The following is a 26003-nucleotide window of genomic DNA, read 5'->3' as shown; positions in this document are numbered from 1 at the left end:
CAAAATTTACCATGGTGTTATCATACTATTTTGTACATGGGACCACAGTAAAACATGTTGTTTTGTATATGCACCAAGATAATGCTTTTTTTTCTTTTTTTCTAGCACTATGATAATATTTGTAATACTGTACCATGGTGTAAAATTATGATGATCATATAACAGTATTGCTCTACAATTGCTGTACCAGTGCATGTTTTTTTTTTTGCGCTGGTTTATACATGTTTCTATATGAGGTTCAGCAGGGATGCCTCAAGAGCAGAACTGCAAATATAAGTGAGAGTGTCAAATTAGAGTGAATTCGAGAAGAGCGACAGACTGCAGCTAAAAAAAGAAAAGAAGAGGAAAGTGGAACATGCTGCAACACAGAGCGAACAAATTGCCCGTCACACAGTTGACGAACGTCTTTCCCGTCCCACACAGCCAATCAGCAGCAATTACAGCAGAAGAGTTTCCCAGCGAGTGAAAAAAAAAAAAAGCAGGTGAATGAAGAGACTGTCATTTCCTTCCAGTGCTGTAAATGCATTTACCAAAACCTTATTGACACATGCATAAAAATATACGGCGCTGACGCTGTCATGTAGAATTCTGCACAAATGACGTGTGGTCAAAGAGATGACAATTATCATAAATAATGTGCTATTTCAGATTTATCTGCACACGACCCCATGCGAAATGCATAAATTTGCAAGTGGATGCCTATGGCAAACTACATTTGCATTTCCACAAAGAAACCGCAGAATTTGCAAGGCAGCAACATAACTGTACAGGTTTTAGATAGGTTTAGGTATTAGTTCTCGGCTATACAGTAAAGTTCAAAAGATTTTTTTTTTTTTTTATATATATATATATAATAAATGTGACAAACACAAAACAAAAGATTTCTATTTCAAAGAAATGCTGTTCGTTTGAACTTTCTATTAATCGAAGCACAACTGTTTTCAACATTGATAACAATCATAAATGTTTCTTGAGCATCAAATCTTCATATTAGAATGATTTCTGAAGGATCATGTGACACTGAAGACTGGAGTAATGATGCTGAAAATTCAGCTTTGATCACAGGATATAAATTACACTTTACTATATATTCACATAGAAAACAGCCGTTTTAAATTGAATTAATATTTCATAATATTACTGTTTTTGATCAAATAAATGCAGCATTCGTGAGAAGAGAAACCATTAAAAATCTTACAGGCACCAAACGTTTGAACCAATCATAATGAGTTATACACATATGCAAGATGAGGCAGTTAATATTATAACATTTTGAATTTATTATTATTATTGATAATTTATTACTTTTTTGAAAACAAAAGCACTGGACCATGACATCATATCCTGTTCCTTCTAAAATAACTCTGTATTAATTTTACATGCTTATTATCTATTGTGTCCACCTTTACTCAGTTGGTTAACCATGTCACTCATTCAATAACCCACTCAACAGTCTTTCACCAATCACAATTCAGTATGCAAATCAAGTCAAGAACGAAGACCAATCGCTGGTCAGTTTGCGTGATGACGTCGCTCCATTTTCAATGGTGAACTTTCTAACAAAGGGACGGTTTCCTCATTTTCTTAAAAAGTATAAAGTTTACAAAATCCAACAAGCACACTTGAGACTGAAATCATCTAGAAAATAAAGTTTGAGAGGAGGAGTGTGTATAGCTTTAGGGCTGAATTAAAATGGCAGAAGTTTAATACTGAGGAAAAGAGATTGTGAACAAACCCAAACCAGAATGTTTGCAGAGTGTAAACACTGTGAATCTCCACTATCTTTCATGCGGGGGCTTTTTTTTGTTCAGGAATGGAGACAAAGGCCCTCAGAAGCAGACAAAGCAGAAAAAGGCCGACCGATGCCCTTGAGGCGTCACTGAGCACAGGCGTCCGTGTTCTGGGGGGCTTTTGGCCTTAATGCACGGCATTGTGTTTCAGCTCTACTTGCTCAAGCTGTTAGCGGAGCTTCAAGACCCAAAGATTCATCCTAAGCGAATCATGACCTCTGTGTGACTCTAACTAGCCTGTCTGTAGCAGTCAATGAGTCGACACTTCTCCAGCTCCAGGGGCGGCCACACATTCATACCCATGTACAGTAAAGGCCTTTGAAGAGCCCGTTCCACACACACACCAGAGGTGTTTTCCTGAAAGCATCGTTAGCCAACTATGGTTGCAAGTTCTGTCATTATCAGCAGTTCAACGAGTCTGTGTTTCCCGAAACCATCGTTCTAACGAACATTCGCAAGCAGCATCGCAAAGTTTTGCGGTTGAACGACAGATCTCGACCTGTGGTTAGAAGCGGTTTCTTGTTTGCATGACATGTGGACTCAATAAATCCTTATCTTGAGCAAAATTGTTGAGCAAGTTGACATTCAGTCCAATCTGTATCTTTTATTTAGAATACATGCAAATGTCATTTACGTCTTTTAGTTTGTCAAGAGATTTAAAGCGTCGTTTTTTGAAGAGTGCGCATGTGTGAATGTGTTTTACTACGTAAAGAATCATATGAGCCTATGATTGAATCTGGAAATAAAGCAAAATAACTGAGATTTTTTTTTTTAAATATCCGTAATTTATAGCAAAACATAGATTAATTAAAAGCAGTTATTACTCAACTACGTGCGTGACATCATTAATCAATCAACGATGCATCTAACGGGGCTTGGGGCAAAAATGCTTCCAAAAACCAAGATATGGTGGAAAAAAGTCTCTGTTAAAGTTTCTGATATATTTATAAACAATATCACATGAGCAAAAGTGCTCTTTTGCCGAATATCAGCAGCATTGATGCAAATGTGATATTGATTTAATACAGCAGTTCAATGAACAATAATTTAATAGGCTATTAGGTGACTTACACTTTAGACAAAATATTGTCGATATTGTCTGTCTTCCTCTGTTTTGCCAACGAAAACAATAAGATCCAAACACTTTGAACGAATCGTTTGACTGCATGATTCAATGACTAACTCTTTAATACAAGGATTTAAGCCGTTTTAGTATCAATCCATTTCAGCCGAGGGACGAAGATTGAATGGTGTTTTTGTTTTCGGTCGTGATTGTAACAATAGTTCTGATTAAAGAGATAGAATGGGTTTATAATGCGACTATTGAGAGAGAAATATGGAGAGTAATTGCAGTCGCATTGCATATAATGTCTTTTTATTCCTTCAACTGTTTCTTTGAAACGAGCCTGTGAACTGCAAAGGCCGCCTCTGCACTTGTAAACACGGACTGTGTGAGAATGTGCGTAGGACTTCTATCTTTTAAGTTGGGTGATTCTGACCCCGCTTGGGTGATTAGGAACATTAACATCACTGATTCCCCTCCTGGCTGATCATCAAACGCTCATTCTGACATCAGTGCCTGTTTAGAGGACATGAACTTACACTGCAGAAAGAGAAACTTTGAGGCTAGCTTTACAAAGGTTGTTACAGACAAACTAGGTTTGCTCTGATGGAGTAAGTAGTTACTAGCGTGTTACTATGCAGTCGCTATGGCGTTCTGGGTGGGGTGCTCAGAGTGTTGTAGAGTTGATAGGGTGTTTCTATGCAGTTTTTATGGTGTTCTGGGTGGTTGCTATGATGCTCAGAATGTTGTGGAGTTGCTAGGGCGTTCCTATGCAGTTGCTATGGTGTTCCGGGCAGTTGTTATGGTGCTCAAAGTGGTTTATTGGCTTGTTCTTGGTCTTTGCTACAGTAGATTGTTTTGGTAGTTGCTAGGGCGTTTCTATGCAGTTGTTCTGGTGTTCTAGTTGGTTGCTATGATGCTCAAAGCCTTGTAGAGTTGCTAGGGCGAGTCAAAGTGTAAAACTGGTTTATTGGTTTGTTCTTGGTCTTTGCAACAGTAGATTGTTTTGGTAGTTGCTAGGGCGTTTCCATGCAGTTGTTATGGTGTTCTAGTTGGTTGCTATGATGCTCAGAGTTTTGTAGAATTGCTAGGGCACTTTTATGCAGTTGCTACATTGTTCAAAGTGGTTTCTAAGCTGTTTCTAGGATGTTCTTGATCTTTGCTGCAGTAGAATGTTGTAAGTAGTAGCTAGGGTGTATCTAAGCAGTTGCTATGGTGTTCAAAGTGGTTTCCAGACTGTTGCGAGGATGCTCTTAGTGTTTTTTAGTGTTGTAAGTAGTTGCAAGGGTGTTTCTATGCAGTTACTAGGATGCTCTTGGTGTTTGCTAGAATGCAGTAGTTGCTAGGGCATTTCTATACAGTTGCTTTAGTGTTCTGGGTGGTTGCTACGATTGTTAAGTGGTTTCCAGGCTGTTGCTAGAATGCTATTAGTGCTTACTAGAGTGTTGCAGGTAGTTGCTAGGGCGTTTCTATGCAGTTGCCATGGTGCTCTGGGTGTTTTCTAGGCTGTTGCTATGTAGCATTTCTTTTAGTGTTCACTGCAGAGTTGCTAATCAGTTCCTTAGGTGTTACTACACAGTTGCTAAGGTACTCTAGATGGTTGCTAGCTACCTAGCTTGACAGATGGGTTGTATGGTCACTGGAAATAGGAGAAAATTTATATTTTAACATTGTGAATTTATCCTGTATTAACCTCCCCCCCCCCCCCCCCCCCCTTCAAACATGATAAATTCTTTCAGGTCTAAATTAATTTCTATTAATGCTTAAAATGTAGTGTGACCGCCCCTATCGCATTACAGTTAACCAGTTGATAACATTTGGGTAGTTAGAGGGATGGGTTGGTCAGAACTGGTCGACTCTGGATGGGTTGGGAAACAAAACTGAGTGATGCACACAGTACGACAATGAACAACGTCACAAAATCACAGATAAAACATCGTCTTTCCCATTGTGACTTGGGTTCGGCTCCTCCCACGTCTTGCAGAAGGAGAGTAGCACCATATTCAGAAGAATCATGGTATAAACTAGTATCTTTAAACCCTGATCTGGAAGCAAACAGTCTCTTTGGAGCTTGATGTAGTGTAATATAATCCTTCAATTTGTCAAAATCTGCTTGGATCTTGGCAGGTATCTCCTCAGAGTGTAAAAAAAAGTCTTCTTTAACACTTCTTGTTTCAATGCAGACAGTTGATAAATCCAACAAAAGTGTTCCCGGCTGATATAAGAATGTGTTTAGTGCAATATTTGAGTGATTCGCCCTGGTCGTTGACTCTGATTCAGTAGTTATTTCCTCTGAGAATGTAGTTGCTCCTTCCAGGCGGTGCATAATGTGACGGGACGTGTCCCAGCGTTTATCAGTTGTCACCACGCCGTCCAGGACGGAAGAGGACAACTGTACTGTCTTTGTCAATCCATCTCCAGCTCCATGAGTTTGTTGCGAGAGCGTGGAGTCGCTGTAGCTGTTTTACAGCAGCAGTGAGCACAGACCAGGCCCAGGACCAGAGAGAAGACACCCACAGTTACTGAAGCACAGATCCCATACAGCAAAGGCAGCTTCATCGAGTCCCACACTGAATATATGCACACGGACACAAAGAAGTTATTGTGCATTCACAAAGAACAATGATAAAACACAAGACAAATTAGTTATGATTTAAACAGCTTTAGAGCTAAACTCAAGTTTTAATATAATTTATAATAATTTAAATGTTTGCATGCATCAATGCTTGCTTAAATTCATAAATAAATATTTAAATAAAGCTTTTGCATGTGCATAACGAATATGTAATAAAAGCATGATATCAGATCTTTGACATATGTGATGTGTCGTATGACTTCATAAGCCTGGAAAAAAGTCATATGGACTAAAGATTTTTATGGTGTTTTTGGGCCTTTTTGGCACTTGAGAGATTTCAAATGTTTCTCCTATTTATCTTCTAGTTTTTTTTAAGACTTCCTGAAGACTAAAAGGATGACAATTAAATTCCTCTACCAAGCAAATGCACAAGCTGTTTTAATATTACACATGCATGCTCCAACACGCATTGTTAAGTTTCGGATGAATGTAGTATTGTCATGGGAGTGTGTGTCAAATGCTGGCAGACTCCCATTAGAGTATAAAAACCTGTTAAACTTGCATGAGTGTTACATTTGCAATTCTGTGCACTCCTCTGTTATTCATCTTAGAATTTGTTCAGTCCACTTACATGCGAACTTCACGTTGAGGAACACTCTCTGTGAGGAGACGTCCGGCGCTTTGCTCCAGATCCCGGTGGCGGGTGAGCGGATCCAGGGTGTGACGGTGCAGTGATAGTCTCCGACGTCACTGTCCTGTGTGCTGTGGACGTTCATGGCGAATCTTCTGTGTCCCAGGCGCTCCAGGCTGCAGTCGCTGCTGTCGTTGCGAGGGGTTTTGCGCACGACGCCCCAGCGGTCCATACTGGCTAACAGGGTCTGGCTGCTGGAACCCCTCAGACGACCCAGGAACCACTTCATCTCGTACGCTACATCATCTGATGGGGAAGAAATCACAGAATTATCATTAAAACACACTGCAAAATAAAGCAGTAAACTATGCGAGGGCGTTTTACCACGGCATTTGGTGATTGGTGAAAAATGTATTTCCCCCTTTCTCTCCCTTTTGCTCCAAATCAGATAAAATCTGGATGACAGTGAAGGATAAACAATGGAAGTGAATAGTGCCGATCTGCAAACGTTAAGCCACAAGATGTAAACAAGATGTGGATGTAAACAATATGAGAGTTAACACGATTTTACATTGCTTACTCAGTTATATCCAATTTTACAACAATATTGCCATGACAACAGAATACTTTAAACCCTAAATTGACTGTAAGAATTATAATTTAAAAAGTAGATTTAAATATGTGTAAATAAACGTATTTCAAAAAATGCACGTAAATGCACGTTTTTTTTTATAAATTAATGCATTTTTAAAAAATACGTAAATAAATGCATTTAAAAAAATGCATAAACAAATGCATTTAAAAAAATGGCATAAATACATGCATTTACAAAAATGCATGAATAAATGCGTTTAAAGAATGCATACATGCAAACATAAACCAGCTTAACTTGTGTAAAACCTGGATTATACTTTTAAGACGTGTTCATCCTCTGCTCAGTGTGCAGAGAGTAGCGAACACTGTTTAGAGACCCTGTGAATTTAGTTACAGAGCTCCATCGAATTACAAATTCTGGCATGTGTTTTTTTCCCTCTCAATATAAAACAATAACCTTGTGTCATAAGAAGATATTAAGTTTCTAATCTACCTCAATGTGGAGCATAAAAATCAGAGAAAAAAACCCTTAAACCTCTGGATTAAAAAAATACTACCAACAAGGACTGCAAATCTCAAAAAACCCTTTCCTTTGAGATGCCTTTATTTAAAGATCTTCCACCATGTTTTCTAGCATAGCTTATTATTATGGAGGTCGTGCCAAGATCTCATCAAATTGCAAATCTTTTGGCTTCATTTCTTGCAAAAGTCTTTTCCCCTCACTAACACATACTGGTTCAAAGAACACAAGATCAATTAGAAGATGTGGCATGTCCCATAAAAATAACGCTTTCCATCTCCCGTCACTGGAATGGCAATGAAATGCACATCTATACACAGATGTGGCTGGCGCTGTTGAGAGAAAGAGTGAAAGCGACGACTATAAAGCCATGATGGTCCCAAACTAGCAATTAGACTGACTGTATGACGGCCCACTGCTGTCAAACCCACGCACTGACTCAAAGACCTGAGCAGCGGCGTCCTTTACAGCGGCCCCTCTGCAGTATTACACAGATGAGGAAGACAAAGTGGGGAAGAGGAGGAGAAAAACAGAGAAAATAAGAAAAAGAAAAAAAAATTACCAAACCATTACAGGACATAAACCTAGAAGAAAATTGTATCGCTCTTTATAGCTCAGGAAACTTGTATGTAATTTTACAAGATATTTGCTTTGACAAAACCCTAAAACTACAATAAATCTTTACAGCTAATATAATACACAAGTTTTAATGGAATAATTAATATAAATGCACTACAGATAAATGCACAAATAATCAAATGTATAAATAAAATGCATAAATAAACAAATAAAATGATAAAATAAATGCATGTATAAAAAAAGTGCACGAGTGAGATAATGACTGAGTGAGCGACAGTGTAATTAAGTGAGTGGCTGAGTGAGTGACTGAATAAGTGAGTGAGTAAATGACTGAGTGAGTGAGTGAGTAAATGACTGAGTGAGTAAGTAAATGAGTGAGTGAGTAAGTGAGTAAATGACTGAGTAAGTAAATGACTGAGTGAGTGAGTAAATGACTAAGTGAGTGAGTGAGTGAGTAAATGACAGTGAATGAGTGAGTAAATGAGTGAGTAAATTACTGACTGAGTGAGTGAGTGAGTAAATGAGTGAGTGAATGAGTGAGTGAGTGAGTGAGTGAGTGAGTGAGTGGCTGAGTGACTGACTGAATGAGTGAGTGAGTAAATGACTGACTGACTGAGTGAGTGAGTGAGTGAGTGAGTGAGTGAGTGAGTAAATGACTGACTGAGTGAGTGAGTGAGTGAGTGAGTGAGTGAGTAAATGAGTGAGTGAGTGAGTGAGTGAGTGAGTGAGTAAATTACTAAGTAAATGACTGACTGAGTGAGTGAGTGAGTGAGTGAGTGAGTGAGTGAGTGAGTGAGTGAGTAAATGACTGACTGAGTGAGTGAGTAAATGAGTGAGTGAGTGACTGAGTGAGTAAATGACTGAGTGAGTGAGTAAATGACTGAGTAAGTAAATGACTGAGTGAGTGAGTGAGTGAGTGAGTAAATGACTGACTGAGTGAGTGAGTAAATGAGTGAGTGAGTGACTGAGTGAGTAAATGACTGAGTGAGTGAGTAAATGACTGAGTGAGTAAATGACTGAGTGAGTGAGTGAGTGAGTGAGTAAATAAGTGAGTGAGTAAATGACTGAGTGAGTGAGTGAGTGAGTGAGTAAATGACTGAGTGAGTGAGTGAGTGAGTGAGTAAATGACTGAGTGAGTGAGTGAGTGAGTAAATGACTGAGTGAGTAAGTAAATGAGTGAGAGTGAGTGAGTGAGTGAGTGAGTGAGTAAATGACTAAGTGAGTGAGTGAGTAATGAGTGAGTGAGTGAGTAAATGAGTGAGTGAGTAAAATACTGACTGAGTGAGTAAATGAGTGAGTGAGTGAGTAAATGACTGAGTGAGTGAGTAAATGACTGAGTAAGTAAATGACTGAGTGAGTGAGTGAGTAAATGACTGACTGAGTGAGTGAGTGAGTGAGTAAATAAGTGAGTGAGTAAATGACTGAGTGAGTGAGTGAGTGAGTGAGTAAATGACTGAGTGAGTGAGTGAGTGAGTGAGTGAGTGAGTAAATGACTGAGTGAGTAAGTAAATGAGTGAGAGTGAGTGAGTGAGTAATGAGTGAGTAAATGAGTGAGTGAGTAAATGAGTGAGTGAGTAAAATACTGACTGAGTGAGTAAATGAGTGAGTGAGTGAGTAAATGACTGAGTGAGTGAGTGAGTAAAATACTGACTGAATGAGTAAATGAGTGAGTGAGTGAGTGAGTGAGTGAATGAATGACTGAGTGAGTGAGTAAATGACTAAGTGAGTGAGTGAGTGAGTGAGTGAGTGAGTAAATGACTGAGTGAATGAGTGAGTAAATGAGTGAGTAAATGAGTGAGTAAATTACTGAGTGAGTGAGTGAGTGAGTGAGTAAATGAGTGAGTGAGTGAGTGACTGAATGAGTGAGTGAGTGAGTAAATGAGTGAGTGAGTGAGTGAGTGAGTGGCTGAGTGAGTGACTGAATGAGTGAGTGAGTAAATGACTGACTGACTGAGTGAGTGAGTGAGTGAGTGAGTGAGTGAGTGAGTGAGTGAGTGGCTGAGTGAGTGACTGAATGAATGAGTGAGTGAGTGAGTGAGTGGCTGAGTGAGTGACTGAATGAGTGCGTGAGTAAATGACTGACTGGATGAGTGAGTGAGTGAGTGAGTGAGTAAATGACTAAGTGAGTGAGTGAGTGAGTAAATGACTGAGTGAGTGAGTAAATGACTGACTGAGTGAGTGAGTGAGTAAATGAGTGAGTGAGTGAGTGAGTAAATGACTGAGTGAGTGAGTGAGTGAGTAATGAGTGAGTGAGTGAGTGAGTAAATGAGTGAGTGAGTAAAATACTGACTGAGTAAATGAGTGAGTGAGTGAGTGAGTGAGTAAATGACTAAGTGAGTGAGTGAGTAAATGACTGAGTGAGTGAGTAAATGACTGAGTGAGTGAGTGAGTGAGTGAGTAAATGAGTGAGTGAGTGAGTAAATGAGTAAATGACTGAGTGAGTGAGTGAGTGAGTAATGAGTGAGTGAGTGAGTGAGTAAATGAGTGAGTGAGTAAAATACTGACTGAGTAAATGAGTGAGTGAGTGAGTGAGTAAGTAAATGACTGAGTGAGTGAGTAAATGACTGACTGAGTGAGTGAGAGATGGAAATACCAGTTATGCTTCTTTTAAGAATTAACTTAATGTCAGATGTTTCTCCTGAAATATTTCTTCAGAGTCAATAACTGATAAATGAAGAAGACAGAGCAATAAAATGAATGTGAGCACATTGTTGAGGACGAGATGCATGTGAGATTACTGAAGTCTTTTGTTCAGGAGAAACATTTGAGAAGCAGGAGACTCTCCATTTAATCTCAATACCGTCTATGAGTTATTAAAGATCTCATTGGTGATTTTTTTTAATCCTGTGATGAACATATAAAGATGTACAGAGAACCAAAGTGCACTGACCTGGAGCGCAATATATTTGAGTCATATTCAATATCCTGCTAATTACAGTTATTCTCTGGATTCGTCAGAGGATTGTGGGTAATGCGGTTAATTATAAGCCCAGCGCTCATGTTTGACCAGGATGCTATTGTGCTATTGTGTAATCCTTGGACTCCAAACTGTCTCATTTATAGCAATGACTGTTTGAGGGTGATGTGAATGTTAAAATGAAAAAATATCTTGTTGCTATATAATTTCACCGTCCTTCGATGTACATCTGTGGTATTAATCACCCGTTTTACCGTCCAACAAGTGAAAATCATAAATCCGACAGGGTTTTGTTCGAGTATGAGCACTAGTAACAGTGATGCTCACCTTAGCAAACACATTTTTGAGGTTTAACGCGCATCTAATCGGTGGACGATCAACTCTTCCAGAAATGCCAAGGTTTAATCTTCATGACGTCTCGAGTCATTCCCTTGCGTTTGAGATAGCGAGACGCTCTCAAGCAGAAATGCTAAGGCTCCATTATCCCTCCTACGATCTCCATCCCGTGTCTATCCTGAACTAATGTGTTTGGAACTTGACTTAGAATAATGAGGAAAGGGTCAGCGGTTGGAGTGCAGTTGATAGAGTTTGTGGGAAAGGAGCGGACGAGGTCACAGCAAGGCATTGTGGGATATGCGCTGACGAACACACGCACACATCTAGCCTGAGGGACTCATGAATAGCGAAAAGCCATTCAATTTAATGTGCTCAACCCAAATGATTTGCACAGGGGTCACAGATTTTTGTGAGTCCTCTAAATGCACATGACAGACCTCCGAATGTTAAGGCCTATTCAAACACATTTTCACTGAGACAATATTCTAAAGTTAACATATAATGAATAATGTTCATTATTCCGTTTGTCTTGTAATCTTTATCAAATTATTATTATTTTTTGATGCGTAGGTCATTTCTCATTTTCTTTCACTGAAGAAATTCACTAACCAGTAAGATATAAATACAATATTAAATTTAAAATTTAAAAAGTAAAATATTAAATGTATTAAGAATGAATACAAATATTTAAAACATAAAATAAAGTGTAAAAAAGTTTATATATATATATATATATATATATATATATATATATATATATATATATATATAAACTTTTTTACTTTTTTGTTTTTAAATGATTGTTTATATATATATATATATATATATATAAACAATAATAATGTGTATATATACACGCACAATTTGAGTAAATGAATGAAACTGTAAAATAAAATTATATATTTAATTGTATTATATCAAATCAAATTGTGTGTGTATATATATATATATAAATTATTATTATTAAATATGTCATTATATATATATATATTAAATAGACTTTTTAGAATTATTTTCTTATTTAAAATCTGATGAACAGATTAAAATATTAAAAACAAAGTACACATACTAAAAATATATACATTTATGAGTAAAAAATGTCACTGAGATGTAATAACTGAATTTCATAATTATAGTTTTCTTAATATTTAAAACCTGACGATCTGAGATGCTACAAAGCGCATCTTGAGCTTCAATGGAAGCAGGAAAATCCGACCGACTGTGCAAATTTGCATCCCAGATTTTCAATGTGGTCTCAGACATTTGAACCCACAGTATCTCATCATCAGCACGCGTGGAGGAAGAAGCAAAGGCACGTCACGCTGATGGAGACACAGACGGAGGACTAGGACCTGCTCTTTTCTGGGACAGCAGCAAAGATGGTTATGAAGAGCCACCGCCGAGGGGAAGTACATGCTGTTCATCCCCTGAGATTACAGTGTTACTGACGCGGCAAGACTTTGGCCTTGGGAGAAAATAAAGCAGCAGAGAATGAGATCTATTAGAGGAATGATAGATTCCAACGAGTTAAAGCATCCTTACAGATAAAACAACACAGCAGGATGTGTCTCCAGGAAAAAAGTTGTTCGGATTTCAGCTGCCACACTTTGATCTCAACATGACATGATAATACTGTTATATACACACACACACACACACACACACACACACACACACACACACACAGGCTCATAAACACACGCGCATAGGAAATAAAACTCATAAAAGACGAGATCTCATTTGGTCCTTGTGAGTGTTGTAATTGCTAACTAAAATTAAAACCATTAAAATTTGTTTTCATTAACTGAAATAAAGAGTGAAAAAAACAATTAGCTAATATTTAAAATTTCAAGCAGAGAGAAAGACCACGAAATGTAAAAATACGACTGTTATTGTGTCACGAAATGTAGTTTTAAGAGTTTATCAGTCGAGAATGTAGTAGTTTGAAGCTCAAATATGTTGTTTATTTATATTTAAAAAAATACACTAACAACGAGAAAATGTTACATTTCACAATCTATAGCTTCGGTTAAATACTAGTATATGAAACATATAAGTTAAAATACATTAATGACTCTTTATAACGTAGTACAAACGTCTTCTATAATAAAGTGATTTTTATGATTTGTAACCAGGCACTAAACCAGCACTGCTTGGGTCCAAAGCTCGGACTCATCTCTTCAGTAGGACTCATTTGTTCACCACACCGGAGCTGTAAAGGCTCCGCCCTCTTCCGGAAAGGGGGCGGAGCAGCAGCTCATTTGCATTTAAAGATACACGCATGAAACCAGCTTTGTTTTTCCTTCCACCCAGAAAGGGGCATTTACAGCATGATCTGTGGGGATGCTGGAACTTTGCAGACACATTCTGGGAACAACTGAGACATATTACATCTTGACAAAGCATTTTTACGCTATTAATCCATAATATATGAGGATGATGTCTTGATCTTCACGCAGCGTGACATGTTAGTGCATGCTGAAAAACACACACTGGGTGACCCAGTTTCACATGACATCAGTTAATGAAGTCTTTTTCCCAACATTAAACATTCATTTCCACGTTAGTAACTGCCATTAAGAACAAGCGCAGACACGTCCGGACACAATTCCAGTAACATCCTGATTAAAATCAATTATTGCCTCATTTCGACCAACATTTAACCTTTAAGAGGTTACAAATATTTCCAGAAAAAAAAAACGTCACCATGAAAGTGAAATGTGAATTTCTTTCATAATCATATTCCAGTTTAATGAAAGTGACATCCAACGTGTTTTTTTGCATTGTTTTGTGTTAGTCGCACACACACCATTAATAAACTATTAGACTTTTCACTTTAATTCTATATTTTCTTACTTTTTTTTTAACATTTAAAAAAGCAAGTTGACTTAAGTAAATATTATAGTCTAAAGTATGTGTACTCTCACAATAAAACGTGAACATATAAAATAAATCTAAAACTACTCAAAAAAGGGATTACAAACTGAACACCACAACAATTACATGTAAATGATATTGTGCAGCCAGTCGATTATTATTATTGCAAAATAAATGCTGTTTAACTTGATGTACTTCAATAACTAAATCTACTACTAACTACTAAACTACTAAAAATGACAATAACAGACAATCAATTCATTAAATCTTTAGACGGGAAATCTAAAAACTAATTCAAAATATAAATATAAATATAAAAGTATCTCATATATATTAAAACTGTAAAAGCTCATGCTAAATGATTGTGCATCGCAAGTAATAAATTAAAGTGCATGATGTTGTCCATCTAGTTTAATTGTTCACTTTGTTCATTATAAAAACACATTAAACATATTGTGGTTATAAGAGGTTGTGACTGTGACACAAAACAATAAAACAAAATAGTTCAAAGTGAACGGAGAATGTCAACCTGTAAGTCAGAGATTCTCTCTTCCTTTCACAGCACACATGAGCCAAAATCTCTTTGTCTGTGCTAACCTCGCTTGAGCAAATGTACTCTAACAGTGTGAACATTCTTTCATTGTGTAATGATGCATCAAACCGTGTGACGGTAAACGCACCTTAAGGAAGTAAAAAACGGAAACGGGTGATAAATCAACAGTAAAGTAGTGTCATATGACTCAAAACCACTTGATCTTTAGGCTTTGTGAATAAAACCGAATAAAGTGAGGACTGTGTTGTAGAAACTCCTGCTCGGTGTCAACAAACCGGTTTGAACGTGCAGAGCTCAAACGGAGCTCCAGTTTCTCATGTCTAGTGCTTGTTTTTGATCCAAATGCAACATGCAAACACAAGCACATCTGCGGAGACTTCATCGGGGTCTCGCTGTGAAGCTGCTGATTTTGGCCGGTGTGTGTGGAACGTCTCAGGAACAGGGTCTGCATGATCTTTCTCAGCTGTGCCGAAGCGTCTGATAGTGTTTAATGAGCAGCGCAAGCCTGATAACAGCATCAGCATGAGCCAAGCTTGGAAAAATAACTGGAGTATGGCATGAGATGAATACATTTTAACTTGAAAACTACTGTGATGTCTTGTCAATTTACTGTAATGCTTCCTTTTATATGGAAGCCACGGAACGTAGTTTTTGTGTTGCATTTCAGAACTCGCAACTGTTTCAATTCTCACAATTCGTAGAAAAAAAAAGCTAGAATTGCAAGTTTATTTCTCACAATTGCGCAAAATAAAGTCAGAACTGTGAGATAAAAAGTAGGAAGCCACGGAATTAAGAATAAAAAACGTAATTGTGACTTTTTGTCTTACAATTCAGAACTTGCAACTGCGAGATTATGTATATTTGACAATTCTGAGGAAAAAAGCTAGAATTGCGAGTTTATTAAGTCAGAACTGTGAAATAAAAAGTAGCAATTACCTTTTTTACTTTTTATTCCGTGGCAGAATCAAGCTTCCATAGTTTACCATCAATAAATGCATGCAATAAATCAATGAGATATATATATATATATATACAGTTGAGGAAAAGGTGAAAATTGAACAAAGTTTTGAAGGTCTGAAAAACCACATATGCCTTTAATAATGTATTTTTATAAAGATCTTTGCTAGATAAAACAAGATCAATTTAACTGAGCAACAAAACTGCATTAGATATAAATATATATTAAATTATGTTTCTTTTCTTATGTTTAAAACATGAATCTAACAAGATTTAGTTCATGCTTAAAACTCTTCACTTTCAAGTAATTAAACTGAGATTTATTTTACACTTGCAGTGTAAAGTACTTGATAATGAGCATTAATCTATGTTGTTGTGTGTTCAGTTGCGTATGTGCACTCACCTGTATTGGGAGACGTGCCGCTCACACTGACGTCACACACCATCTTAGCAGTTTCCCAGGGGAAAACACTCGTTGTGTCTGAACTGATGGACACATCAAACGTGGGACCTTTAAAACAGGACAAATATAGCATCATTCCAGTCTTATAAGATTGACATATTAAAGCATGCTGCATATTGAGCATTATATATATATATATATATATATATATATAATTACAAATACAGTGTATTACACAAATACATAAATATTGTGACAAAATAACTGTTTTCTATGTGGATATATAGTAAAATTTAATTTATTCCTGCGATCAAAGCTGAATTTTCAGCATCATTACTCCAGTCTTCAGTGTCACATGATCCTTCAGAAATCATTCTAATATGAAGATTTGCTGCTCAAGAAACATTTATGATTATTATCAATGTTGAAAACAGTTGTGCTGCTTCATATTTTTCTGGAAACTGTGATACATAAGTTAACTAATGTTAACTAATGAAACCTTAATGTAAAGTGTTACCGTAATTTGGACGTTTTAATGAATAAGCCTTTGTAGAAGTATAGTGCATTGCTCATGTTACCTAACGTAGTTAACTAATGTTAACTAATGAAACCTTATTGTAAAGTGCTACTGTATAATTTGGACATGTTTTCACGAGATTCATATTCTCTACCTTTGTGTACGAAAGTGACCTGAATCTTATTGGACACTCCTTTGGCCATCTCGACCCAGTCTTCCCCGGCCTGTTTCGTCCAGGCTTTCATTTCACACGAGTAGAAGCCGCGATCGGTCTCCTGCACCGCTTGGATACGAAACTGAAACTCCCTCTTCCCGGTCTTCACCAGCATCAGGCCGTCCCGTCGGCCCGGCTCGCCCCAGTCCTCCAGCTGAAGAACCGTTTCCGGGCCCAGCGAGGCCAGTTTGCGGCTGGGAGACCCGACGGCCTCCTCGGACAGGACGAGGATGGAAAAGGAGGTTCCCGGCGGGAGGTTTTGCACATTGGCCTGGCAGCTCATCTCAAACGTGGAGCCGGTAGCCGTAGCTTCACGGAGACGACGGGCTACGGCACCGAGAACAGGACCTGCGCGACACCAACACCATGGAATGAGATTACATGGAGATTTTAATGTCTATACATGAGGTTTCTCTCCTCCAACTGTTCATATTCGCTTAGATGCAAAAGTCAGAGATCTCAATATGAACTCAAACATTCTCATCAAAAGAGCTGAGCTGCTCTCCAGATTGTCACAAGCACTAAATATTAACAAACAATACAATGCAAATGATACACCAAGCATAATAAAATATTTTGTATTAAATAATAATATTATTATTATTAATAATGATGTGATTATTATTTATATTGTAATTATAATAAATAAATAATCATATCATTATTATTAATATTATAATAATATAAACAATAATACATATTTAAACTATAATAACATAAAAGCATAAACATAATAACATAATAATAATAAATATTGAAATAATGTGATTATTATTTATATTAAAATAATAATGATAATAATAATAAATATGTATATTATTATTATATTATTATTATAATCAATGATGTGATTATTATTAATAGTAATGATATAAATAATACATATTTAAATAAACAATAATAACATTATTATTATTAATTAATATTATTTTATTATGTGATCATTATTTATATTACAATTATGATCATATAAATATAATAAATCTTAAAATAAATAATAATAATTGTATAATTATTATTTTATATAATAATAATAATAATATAAATTATTAATATTATCATTATTATTATTTGTAAAAGCACTTTGTGCTACAAGCATTTATTCCGACCTCAGTTGGCTGTGTTTATTTCTCCTAATGCATTTAAGGAGAAACATCTGAGACAAACTTGACACTTGAAACTGAGAGCTGGGAACTCTGAGCTCTGAATGAGCTGAATGAATTTACGCAGCAACCCCGAACCATGTCTTCTCTGTGAAAGAGAGTTATTGGTCTTGTGTTACATAAGACAATTTATTGCCAAGTCTCTTGGAATATGAAAAAGTGTCCCAATATAGTAGCGACAATATTAGATAATGGCAAAATTATGCCAAATGTTCTTAGAGGTCATTAAAGCTGCAATTGCAGCTGTATAACTTTGAGCAGCAACAGTTTTGAGCATAACCGTACAGCATGTCAGAATAAACTGCACCCTGTGGAGAACTGCATCAGTCCAGCAGCTCACAAAACACATCAGAATATAATACAAACGGCATCATTTGTACCTCCTCATGAAACACAATTCTCCATTACGGAAGACGTTGCTGGTTGAAGTCAACCGGTGCAAATGCTTCCATGCATATATGTATTGCGTTCAGGTAATTATAGAAATGATGCAGGAAATCAATGAGCTGAGATGTCATATGTCAGACCAGAATAGAAGCGTGAACATTTGAGCTGCAATATTCACAGATGTCTGAGGCAAACTAGACACCTTTTAATGTTTGATATTGGTAACACTTTACAATAAGGTTCATTAGTTAACCACCTTAATTATCATGAACAATACTTCTCCAGTATTTATTAATCTTAGTTCATTTCAACATTTACTAATACATTATTAAAATCAAAGGTTGTATTTGTTAACATTAATGAATGCACCTTGAACTAACATGAACAAACAATGAACAGCTGAATTTTTATTAACTAACATTAACAAAGATTAATAAATACTGAAACAAATGTTTTGCTTATTGTTAGTTCATGTTAGTTAATCCATTAACTAATGAACCTTATTGTAAAGTGTTTGTTACCTTGATATTTTATATACAGAGGCAGAGTTAACTAAACAAGAAAGGTTTGTTTGCTGGTCTTACTAGAAGATTACATAATCATTTAAATGAATGCTAACTTACGCTTGTTAGCAAAGCTGACTTTAAGCGCTGGGGTCAAATGCTCCACAACCTTTTTCCAGTTCCCATGACGAGTCGGGATCCACGCCGTTACGCCACACGTGTATTCTCCAGCGTCGGCGTCCGTCGTGTGAAGGAGGCGGAGCTTAAATGTGGAAGGCTCCGCCCTGGTCGCTATAATAAGCCCCGCCTCCATGCGTTTCTTGTACGTCTTGCCTGGCACGAGGGTCCCGTTCTCATCCAATGACGCGATAGTGTGAGTAGATACTGCAGCGTCACCGGGAACAGCGTCTCTGTAAAGCCACGACACTCCCAGTCGTCCGCTACGGAGATTGGACACATTTGTAACTTTGCATTCCAGCTCCGTCGGGTCGCCGAAGAACTTTGCGTTCACAGATGAGTTTAGGACAACGGTGTAGTCTGGATCTGAAAGACACAGAGACATTAGTCAAAATAAAACTAAAGCGTCGCCTATTTCAGATTAAATAAAAAAACAGACATTAAATAATGATGTATAGTAGATTTGCACATTTTTAAAGCATGCCGTGCATGATGGGATGTTGTTTTAGCACATTGCCTGTCAGGGTGTTGCATTGCAGTGGGGTGTTTTGAGTGTTGTGATGTTTCTATATGGTGTTATTGTGAGTGTTATGGGTGGTTGCACACTAGTTCAAATCAAAAGTGATTCTTGCAAACAAACACCAAATAAAACATCCCCCTGTGGTGAAAATCAAGTTTTTAATGTTGTCTATATGTCTATGTGGTGTTTTTAATATGCGTTAAGACAAACCATGTGTAAATTCATAAGTTGACACCATTGCTGAGTATTTCCTCAAAACTGCAGTGAGCCAAAGACAGTCTCAAAAACACGCTTTGAAATCGCTGGTGTTTCTGACGTCACAAACTACCTTGGAACCAATCAGATCAACGTGTGATCGTCAACCAGTGGATCTCTGAGCTGAGTGAGTGAGTGGAGGCGGGGCTCATTTGCATATTCATAGAACCGCGTATACTAAATGAGGCAAGGGTGTCGAGTTACATTCAAGATATTTTAAGGCATGAAGAAGGAAAAATAACGTTTAAATATGTAATTTTGGTGATCAAAGATGAGTTTTAAGGGATAAAATGATTGACTACAGGGAGACTTTAAATTGTCAATACTGGCAAATAACCATGGCATAAGTGGGATAATCTACAGCTAGCTGTGCATTAAACTATTTGAATGCACTCCGCTTCGTGTCGGGCTGTTCTTTGCCTTCACGTCGTGCATTAAAATCGTTTAACCAAACAGTTTCTGGTCACCCATTGACTTCTACAATACGGGGAAAAAAATACAATGGAAGTCAATGGGGACCAGAAACTGTCATTCTTCAAAATATCATCTTTTGTGTTCGGCAGAAGAAAGGAAATTCATACAGGTTTGGAACAACATGAGGGTGAGTAAATGATGACACATTTTTTTATTTTTGGGTGAACTGTCCCTTTAACTCTGTCCCCGCCAGACTTTTTTTAAGTTGCCAGTCAAGCGCCAGAATTTTTCATAATTTTCATTTTTGGCTGAACTATCCCAAAGTGACTCAGTCCATGTTTGCTGAAGAAAATTGATTAAACTGATTCTTCAGCAGTGAAAAGAAACTGTAAATGACTACAAATGTCCCTCACACACCTCCAAACATCCACTCACGTGCACATTCACACACTCATTAAAGCTGTTTCTAGGCTCTCAGCGCACCAGTGTCAAGTGTTTGTGGGCAGCCGGCCCGGTTAGTGAAGGGCTCCCTGCGTCTCTTCCTATACAGCTGGGACCTTCATGCTCGGGTGAGCAGTACTAGAGACACACAAAGACTTACAGCCGGCCAAAGCCAGTGCTATTCTCCCACACGGACAACCTTGACATAATCACATGACGTAAATAGCTCAGGAAAACACATGAGAGAGGCACGGGAACACAGACAAATGAAAATCATCCAGACAATCATTGGCATATACAACCCCACTGAGCATCACATGTGGTGGTGGGTTTTGCGTTAAGCTTTTTGGACGTCACGCCGGCTGAGTCACTGGGACCATCTGTGCGTTGTGTCTCTCATCCGCATCACTTCCTGTTCGCTAAGCCCCTCCCACTTATAGCCATTTACTTTGGGGAACATCTTATTGGCTCCGATAAAGACTACTGCACATATGCAGCAAAAATAGGTTTTATCCCTGCAGTCTAGACCTGAAAACCTAGTCCAGCTGGTGCTTAAACTTAGTCTTAGCGCTGGTTACCAGTGTAAAGTATGTTTTGGGCACTTTTAACCCTCTTGTGCTGATTTTTTTTGCTAAATGGTTACGAAACATGGTAAAAATCATGGTTATGATTCAAAAAGGTTAAATGGTCTGAAAAAATAGTCACACTTGTATTGTTCGCAGTCAAAAATGAGCGCATTGGAAATGAATGGGAAACAAGTTTCATCTAGTGGAAGCGTTTGGTACTGCAGCCAAACAAAATCTCACTGAAAGCTCATTTTTTGAGATAGTGACCTCACATTTGGAGCACAGCTTGTTTAGATTTATGGCTTTGATTTTATCACAGTTTTAGAGTAAAATGTGTTTTGAAAAAAATAAAAAATAAAAAAAGATTAATAAATAACAATAAATGTTTGTAAACTTTATAACTCGTTTTAAACTTTTTTTATTGCTTCACTTCAGCAATAATCTGCCACGTGTTGTCTTTAAGCATTTAAGATTCATGACAGTTTAAACTGTAAATTACATTTTCAGGTCTATGCTCATAAAGTGAATAAATGGATTATAACACCTGCATAAATATAAATTAGTACCATAAAATCCCCTAAAAATACAAAATATTAAATAAAAAAAACATTATTGGACCAAAATATAGTACAATCATTTCAAATTCTGTCATTTTTGACCATCAAACGAAGAGCATCAGAGGGTTAATGCAAAAAATATTGCTCAAAATAAAAAAATGTTTCTAGATAGAATTTGAAGAGAAATATTCCAGTTCATATTGAGATCTTTGACTTTGGATTGCAGACGTTGGCATATCTTAGAGGCGTTATTGAGATCTTGTATGAGACACAAGATAAATGGGGTCTTTATACTGAGATACAGAAGAATTAAGATTAAAATCCCCTAATCTATAGGAGAAACAGCTGAGATTATTAAAGTTAAATATTCCAGTTCATATTGAGATCTTTGACTTTGGATTGCAGACGTTGGCAAATCTTAGAGGCGTTATTGAGATCTTGTATGAGACACAAGATAAATGGGGTCTTTATACTGAGATACAGAAGAATTAAGATTAAAATCCCCTAATCTATAGGAGAAACAGCTGAGATTATTAAAGTTAAATATTCCAGTTCATATTGAGATCTTTGACTTTGGATTGCAGACGTTGGCAAATCTTAGAGGCGTTATTGAGATCTTGTATGAGACACAAGATAAATGGGGTCTTTATACTGAGATACAGAAGAATTAAGATTAAAATCCCCTAATCTATAGGAGAAACAGCTGAGATTATTAAAGTTAAATATTCCAGTTCATATTGAGATCTTTGACTTTGGATTGCAGACGTTGGCATATCTTAGAGGCGTTATTGAGATCTTGTATGAGACACAAGATAACTGGGGTCTTTATACTGAGATACAGAAGAATTAAGATTAAAATCCCCTAATCTATAGGAGAAACAGCTGAGATTATTAAAGTTAACAATAGGCAATTGAAACTCCTTGTGGAAGTAAAAACCAGCATTTCCCATCTAAAACTAGACATTTCAGACGGTTCAACCCAGCTAACATTGTTAACTAAAATTTCATAAAAATGTTTTGAGATTAAGCAAAAATAAATAATATTCAAAGAAAATGTTTTAAATTAAATGCTTAGAAATAGACATGAAGTAGAAGTTGTAGTAAAAAATGAAACCTGAAAATATAAAAAACACTAAACCTACAAAAATGACAAAAGCATATAACAAATATCCTAAAATGACTCTGAAAATGAAAGCTGAAAATAAATAAAAATAAAAGCCAATTCAATTAATACTTTTTTTTTTTCAGCATTGCCAGTTAACTAACAACTTTTTAAAGTTAGCAACTTAGTTTGTTGCTTTAGCTGAAGACCTTTATAATTCTGAGCACAGCTTGGTAATGAACTTTTGGGATCAAGTGAGGAGAACCAGGCAGCGAACGAGAGACTTCTAGTTAAAGAAAGATAAATAAAGACAGGACGAGAGCAGGTCTACAATGTGTTTCTTTACCCGGACAAACAGAGAAGACAAGATGAATGTCTGAGAGGAGCTCTATAGCCGGTCGCTATGGACGGGAACCGAGTGTCCTGGGAACGAAACGAGGATCTGTCAATCACGATTCATTAAGAGCCTCTCCACTGCAGACATTCAATCTGCATTATCAGACTTTATCTCACACTCGCTCTCTCGCTCTCTCGCTCTTGCTTTTGTCTCTGTCTTCCTCTCTCCATTTCGTTCTCTCGCACTTTCTTCTGGCTTTCCGCACACCTGTCTAGAGAATGAGCTGTGGTGCTTGTTGGAGCATCAGGTTAGTGTTTGTGTGTTTGGTGTAATTGTTATTCAAATACAGAGAGAATGATAAAAGCTGAGTTTAGATTACAGGTCACATGATCCGGGATTCCGGGTCTTTTGACATCAGCACTAAACTGGAGATTAGTAACCAATGGACACCCGATAATCTCTAAATGATTGGGTGTAGAATAGACTCACTTAGTAGGATCAGGATATAACTATAAATACGAATAGAACACAACTTACTGAATAAACACATATTTTATTTTTAAAAAACAATGAATAAAAATATACATTTAGAAATCAGTTAATTAAAAATTTTAAAAAAATTATGAATCAGAATAAAATAGAACTTTATATTATATAAAATTTTATATAACTTTATTATATATTATAATAGAATTTTATTAATTATTAATTTTATTTGATTAAAAAACAGAATAATTTAAATATAAATTGAATAATCAAGATATAATTTTAGAAATCAGAATACAGACTGAATAAATAACAGAATAAATCAAACTATAATAATAATTTTGCTTAATAAATGAGAATATAAATTTGGAGATCAAAACAGAATAGAGAAACTAAAAATAAATCAGAATATTTTTGATTCTTAAATCTCTTCTTAAATAAATCAGAAAAGAAGATTAATAAAATAAAAGTAATATATAATATTAAAAAATAAAATATAAAAGGTTAAAATAACTGAAAACCAAGTGACTCATTATACGTACATACACTATGATGTACAATTTACAAACAGACCACACACACACACACACACACACACACACACACACACACACACACACACACACACACACAAACACACACATGACTCTATAGAGACTATACAGAATTAACATGCTGGTTGCTGGGCTCACCGGGTCTTAATGTCATTAACGCTAATGAGTTTGAGCAGCACAAGTCATCCATCAGTGCAAGACAACATGAAGAACGTCTCCTGAAATCCTGACAGAGACTTCAGCTGTTTCCACAACAGTAAGATGCATGAGCATATGGCACGGGTTCAGGCGGTACAGTACGTCAGCGTGAGGTTAGTGCACTTCACTGCTTTGATCGAGCGTCGTCCACAAACACAAACGCTGGATGATAATGCCACATACTACAAAGTGTGCTACTCATCAGACACCATGATAACAGACGACACCACCTTCACTATCAACACACCACAGACGCAGACTTTGATCTCGCAATGCAAAAATAGGCCACAAATAAACATGCTTCTACACACACACACACACACACACACACACACACACACACACACAGTGGCGTGTTTCTCCGAGGAGACCAAATAAAGACATCCAGATCACCGTGTATTAAAGAGCTCAATTATAAGATTGAATTATAAGAGCAAACACAACAAGACAAATCATTTCATTTGACACTCATCTGAAAACAATGTTGGAAGGAGTGATAGAAAAGTCAAAAGCTGTGGAATGGATATTTCACACTATGCATTGCCTTCGTCATGAGCAATAGTTAGTGATGTTAGACTTTGCAAACGCCACTGATAAAGACAATTTTCATCTCGACAAAACGGATCTGTGGAGATGAAAATTGTCTTTATTAATGGCGTTTACAAAGTCTAACATCACTTACTATTGCTCACGTCGCTACAATCAAAAATAAAGGTGCTTTATTGGCATCAATGGTTCCATGAAGAACCTTCAACATCCATGGAACCTTCTCATTCTGCAAAAGATTATTAAAATGGTTATTTTAAAGCTGCAGTCCGTAGTTTTTCCTCTTTGTCGCCATCTCTGTTCGAAATCTGCAATCGCAGTTATTTGTGGAATTATCAACTTTACGTGGGTTGTGCCTCGGCACGGCACAGCGCGGATGAATCCCGTGTTTTGAGGAGAATGTGCGACTGTCAGTCGCCGCCGGTGTGGATCCGGGCATTCGCAATCACAGATCCTACTCTTGGGAAGTATGAACAACATAAGAGTTTTCACCGAAAAATGTCATCTGAACAAGTAACATCCACTTTTGTTCGGACCAACTAAGGGGAAAAAAGCATTGCAGTAAATCACGCCGATTAAATCTAACGATCGCTTATCATATCATATCACGTCATATCACTTTGTTCTCAAATTGTTCATGTTAACAACATCAGCATTGCGTGACTACATTTAATGCCCTTCCGATATTTATCCTTGTTTTTCGCGTGGGCCGGTTGCAGTCTGAAATCTTCTGCGTTTTACAGCGGGTGAATCTCCAGTTGGTGACTGTTGTTTAAACCTTTCTGGATCCGCCATCAAAATGCTAAGTTTAATTATATCAAGTGCTGTGAGTAAAGGCTATAAATCTCCACCTCCAGCATCCTCACACTCATAGCCGACTAGCCGAGACTCTTCTTCATGTGGACAGATGTGACGTAATGACGCAAAGACATGCTCGAATTTCCCATGGAAATCCACCAGTACCACTGGAGTTAAAAACATTATTACAAGCTTACCGTTTTGAATCGAGCTACGGCAAGCAGAGAGTTTTGATCATTTTTAACCCAAAAAAGCTACGGACTGCAGCTTTAAGAACTGTTCTCCAAGGTTCTTTGAGGAACACTCCTAACTGTGAGTGTGAACTAACAGCGTTATATTAGATATATATTCTGATTAACATAGAAAAAGGGATTTTTTTTAAAGTTGGAAATAAAAGTACGATTATTGGAGTAGTTTTATAAGAAAATACTATTTCATTCTTTTTACCTACAAAATTTCACATTTAATTCAAT

General features: G+C 36.9%; 1 protein-coding gene across 1 annotated transcript in view; it reads right to left on the bottom strand.

Annotated features, from left to right (window-relative positions):
* Nucleotides 1-1213: 1213 nt before the first annotated feature.
* The window catches only part of ptgfrnb (prostaglandin F2 receptor inhibitor b), a 47527-nt gene continuing 22737 nt past the window's right edge, over nucleotides 1214-26003 (bottom strand). The window contains exons 5-9 of the mRNA XM_084392803.1: nucleotides 18700-19122; nucleotides 16467-16874; nucleotides 15796-15903; nucleotides 6060-6365; nucleotides 1214-5423 (exon numbers count right to left, since the gene is read on the bottom strand). Of these exons, the coding sequence (XP_084248929.1) occupies nucleotides 5260-5423; nucleotides 6060-6365; nucleotides 15796-15903; nucleotides 16467-16874; nucleotides 18700-19122 (1409 nt within the window). The 3' untranslated portion in view covers nucleotides 1214-5259. The remainder of the gene's footprint in view (nucleotides 5424-6059; nucleotides 6366-15795; nucleotides 15904-16466; nucleotides 16875-18699; nucleotides 19123-26003) is intronic.

The sequence above is a fragment of the Rutilus rutilus genome (genome assembly GCF_951802725.1).
Source record: "Rutilus rutilus genome assembly, chromosome: 2".
In the NCBI taxonomy this organism is placed as follows: Eukaryota; Metazoa; Chordata; class Actinopteri; order Cypriniformes; family Leuciscidae; genus Rutilus; species Rutilus rutilus.
Note: the sequence above shows the minus strand (reverse complement) of the source record. Positions and strands in the feature narration are given on the sequence as shown.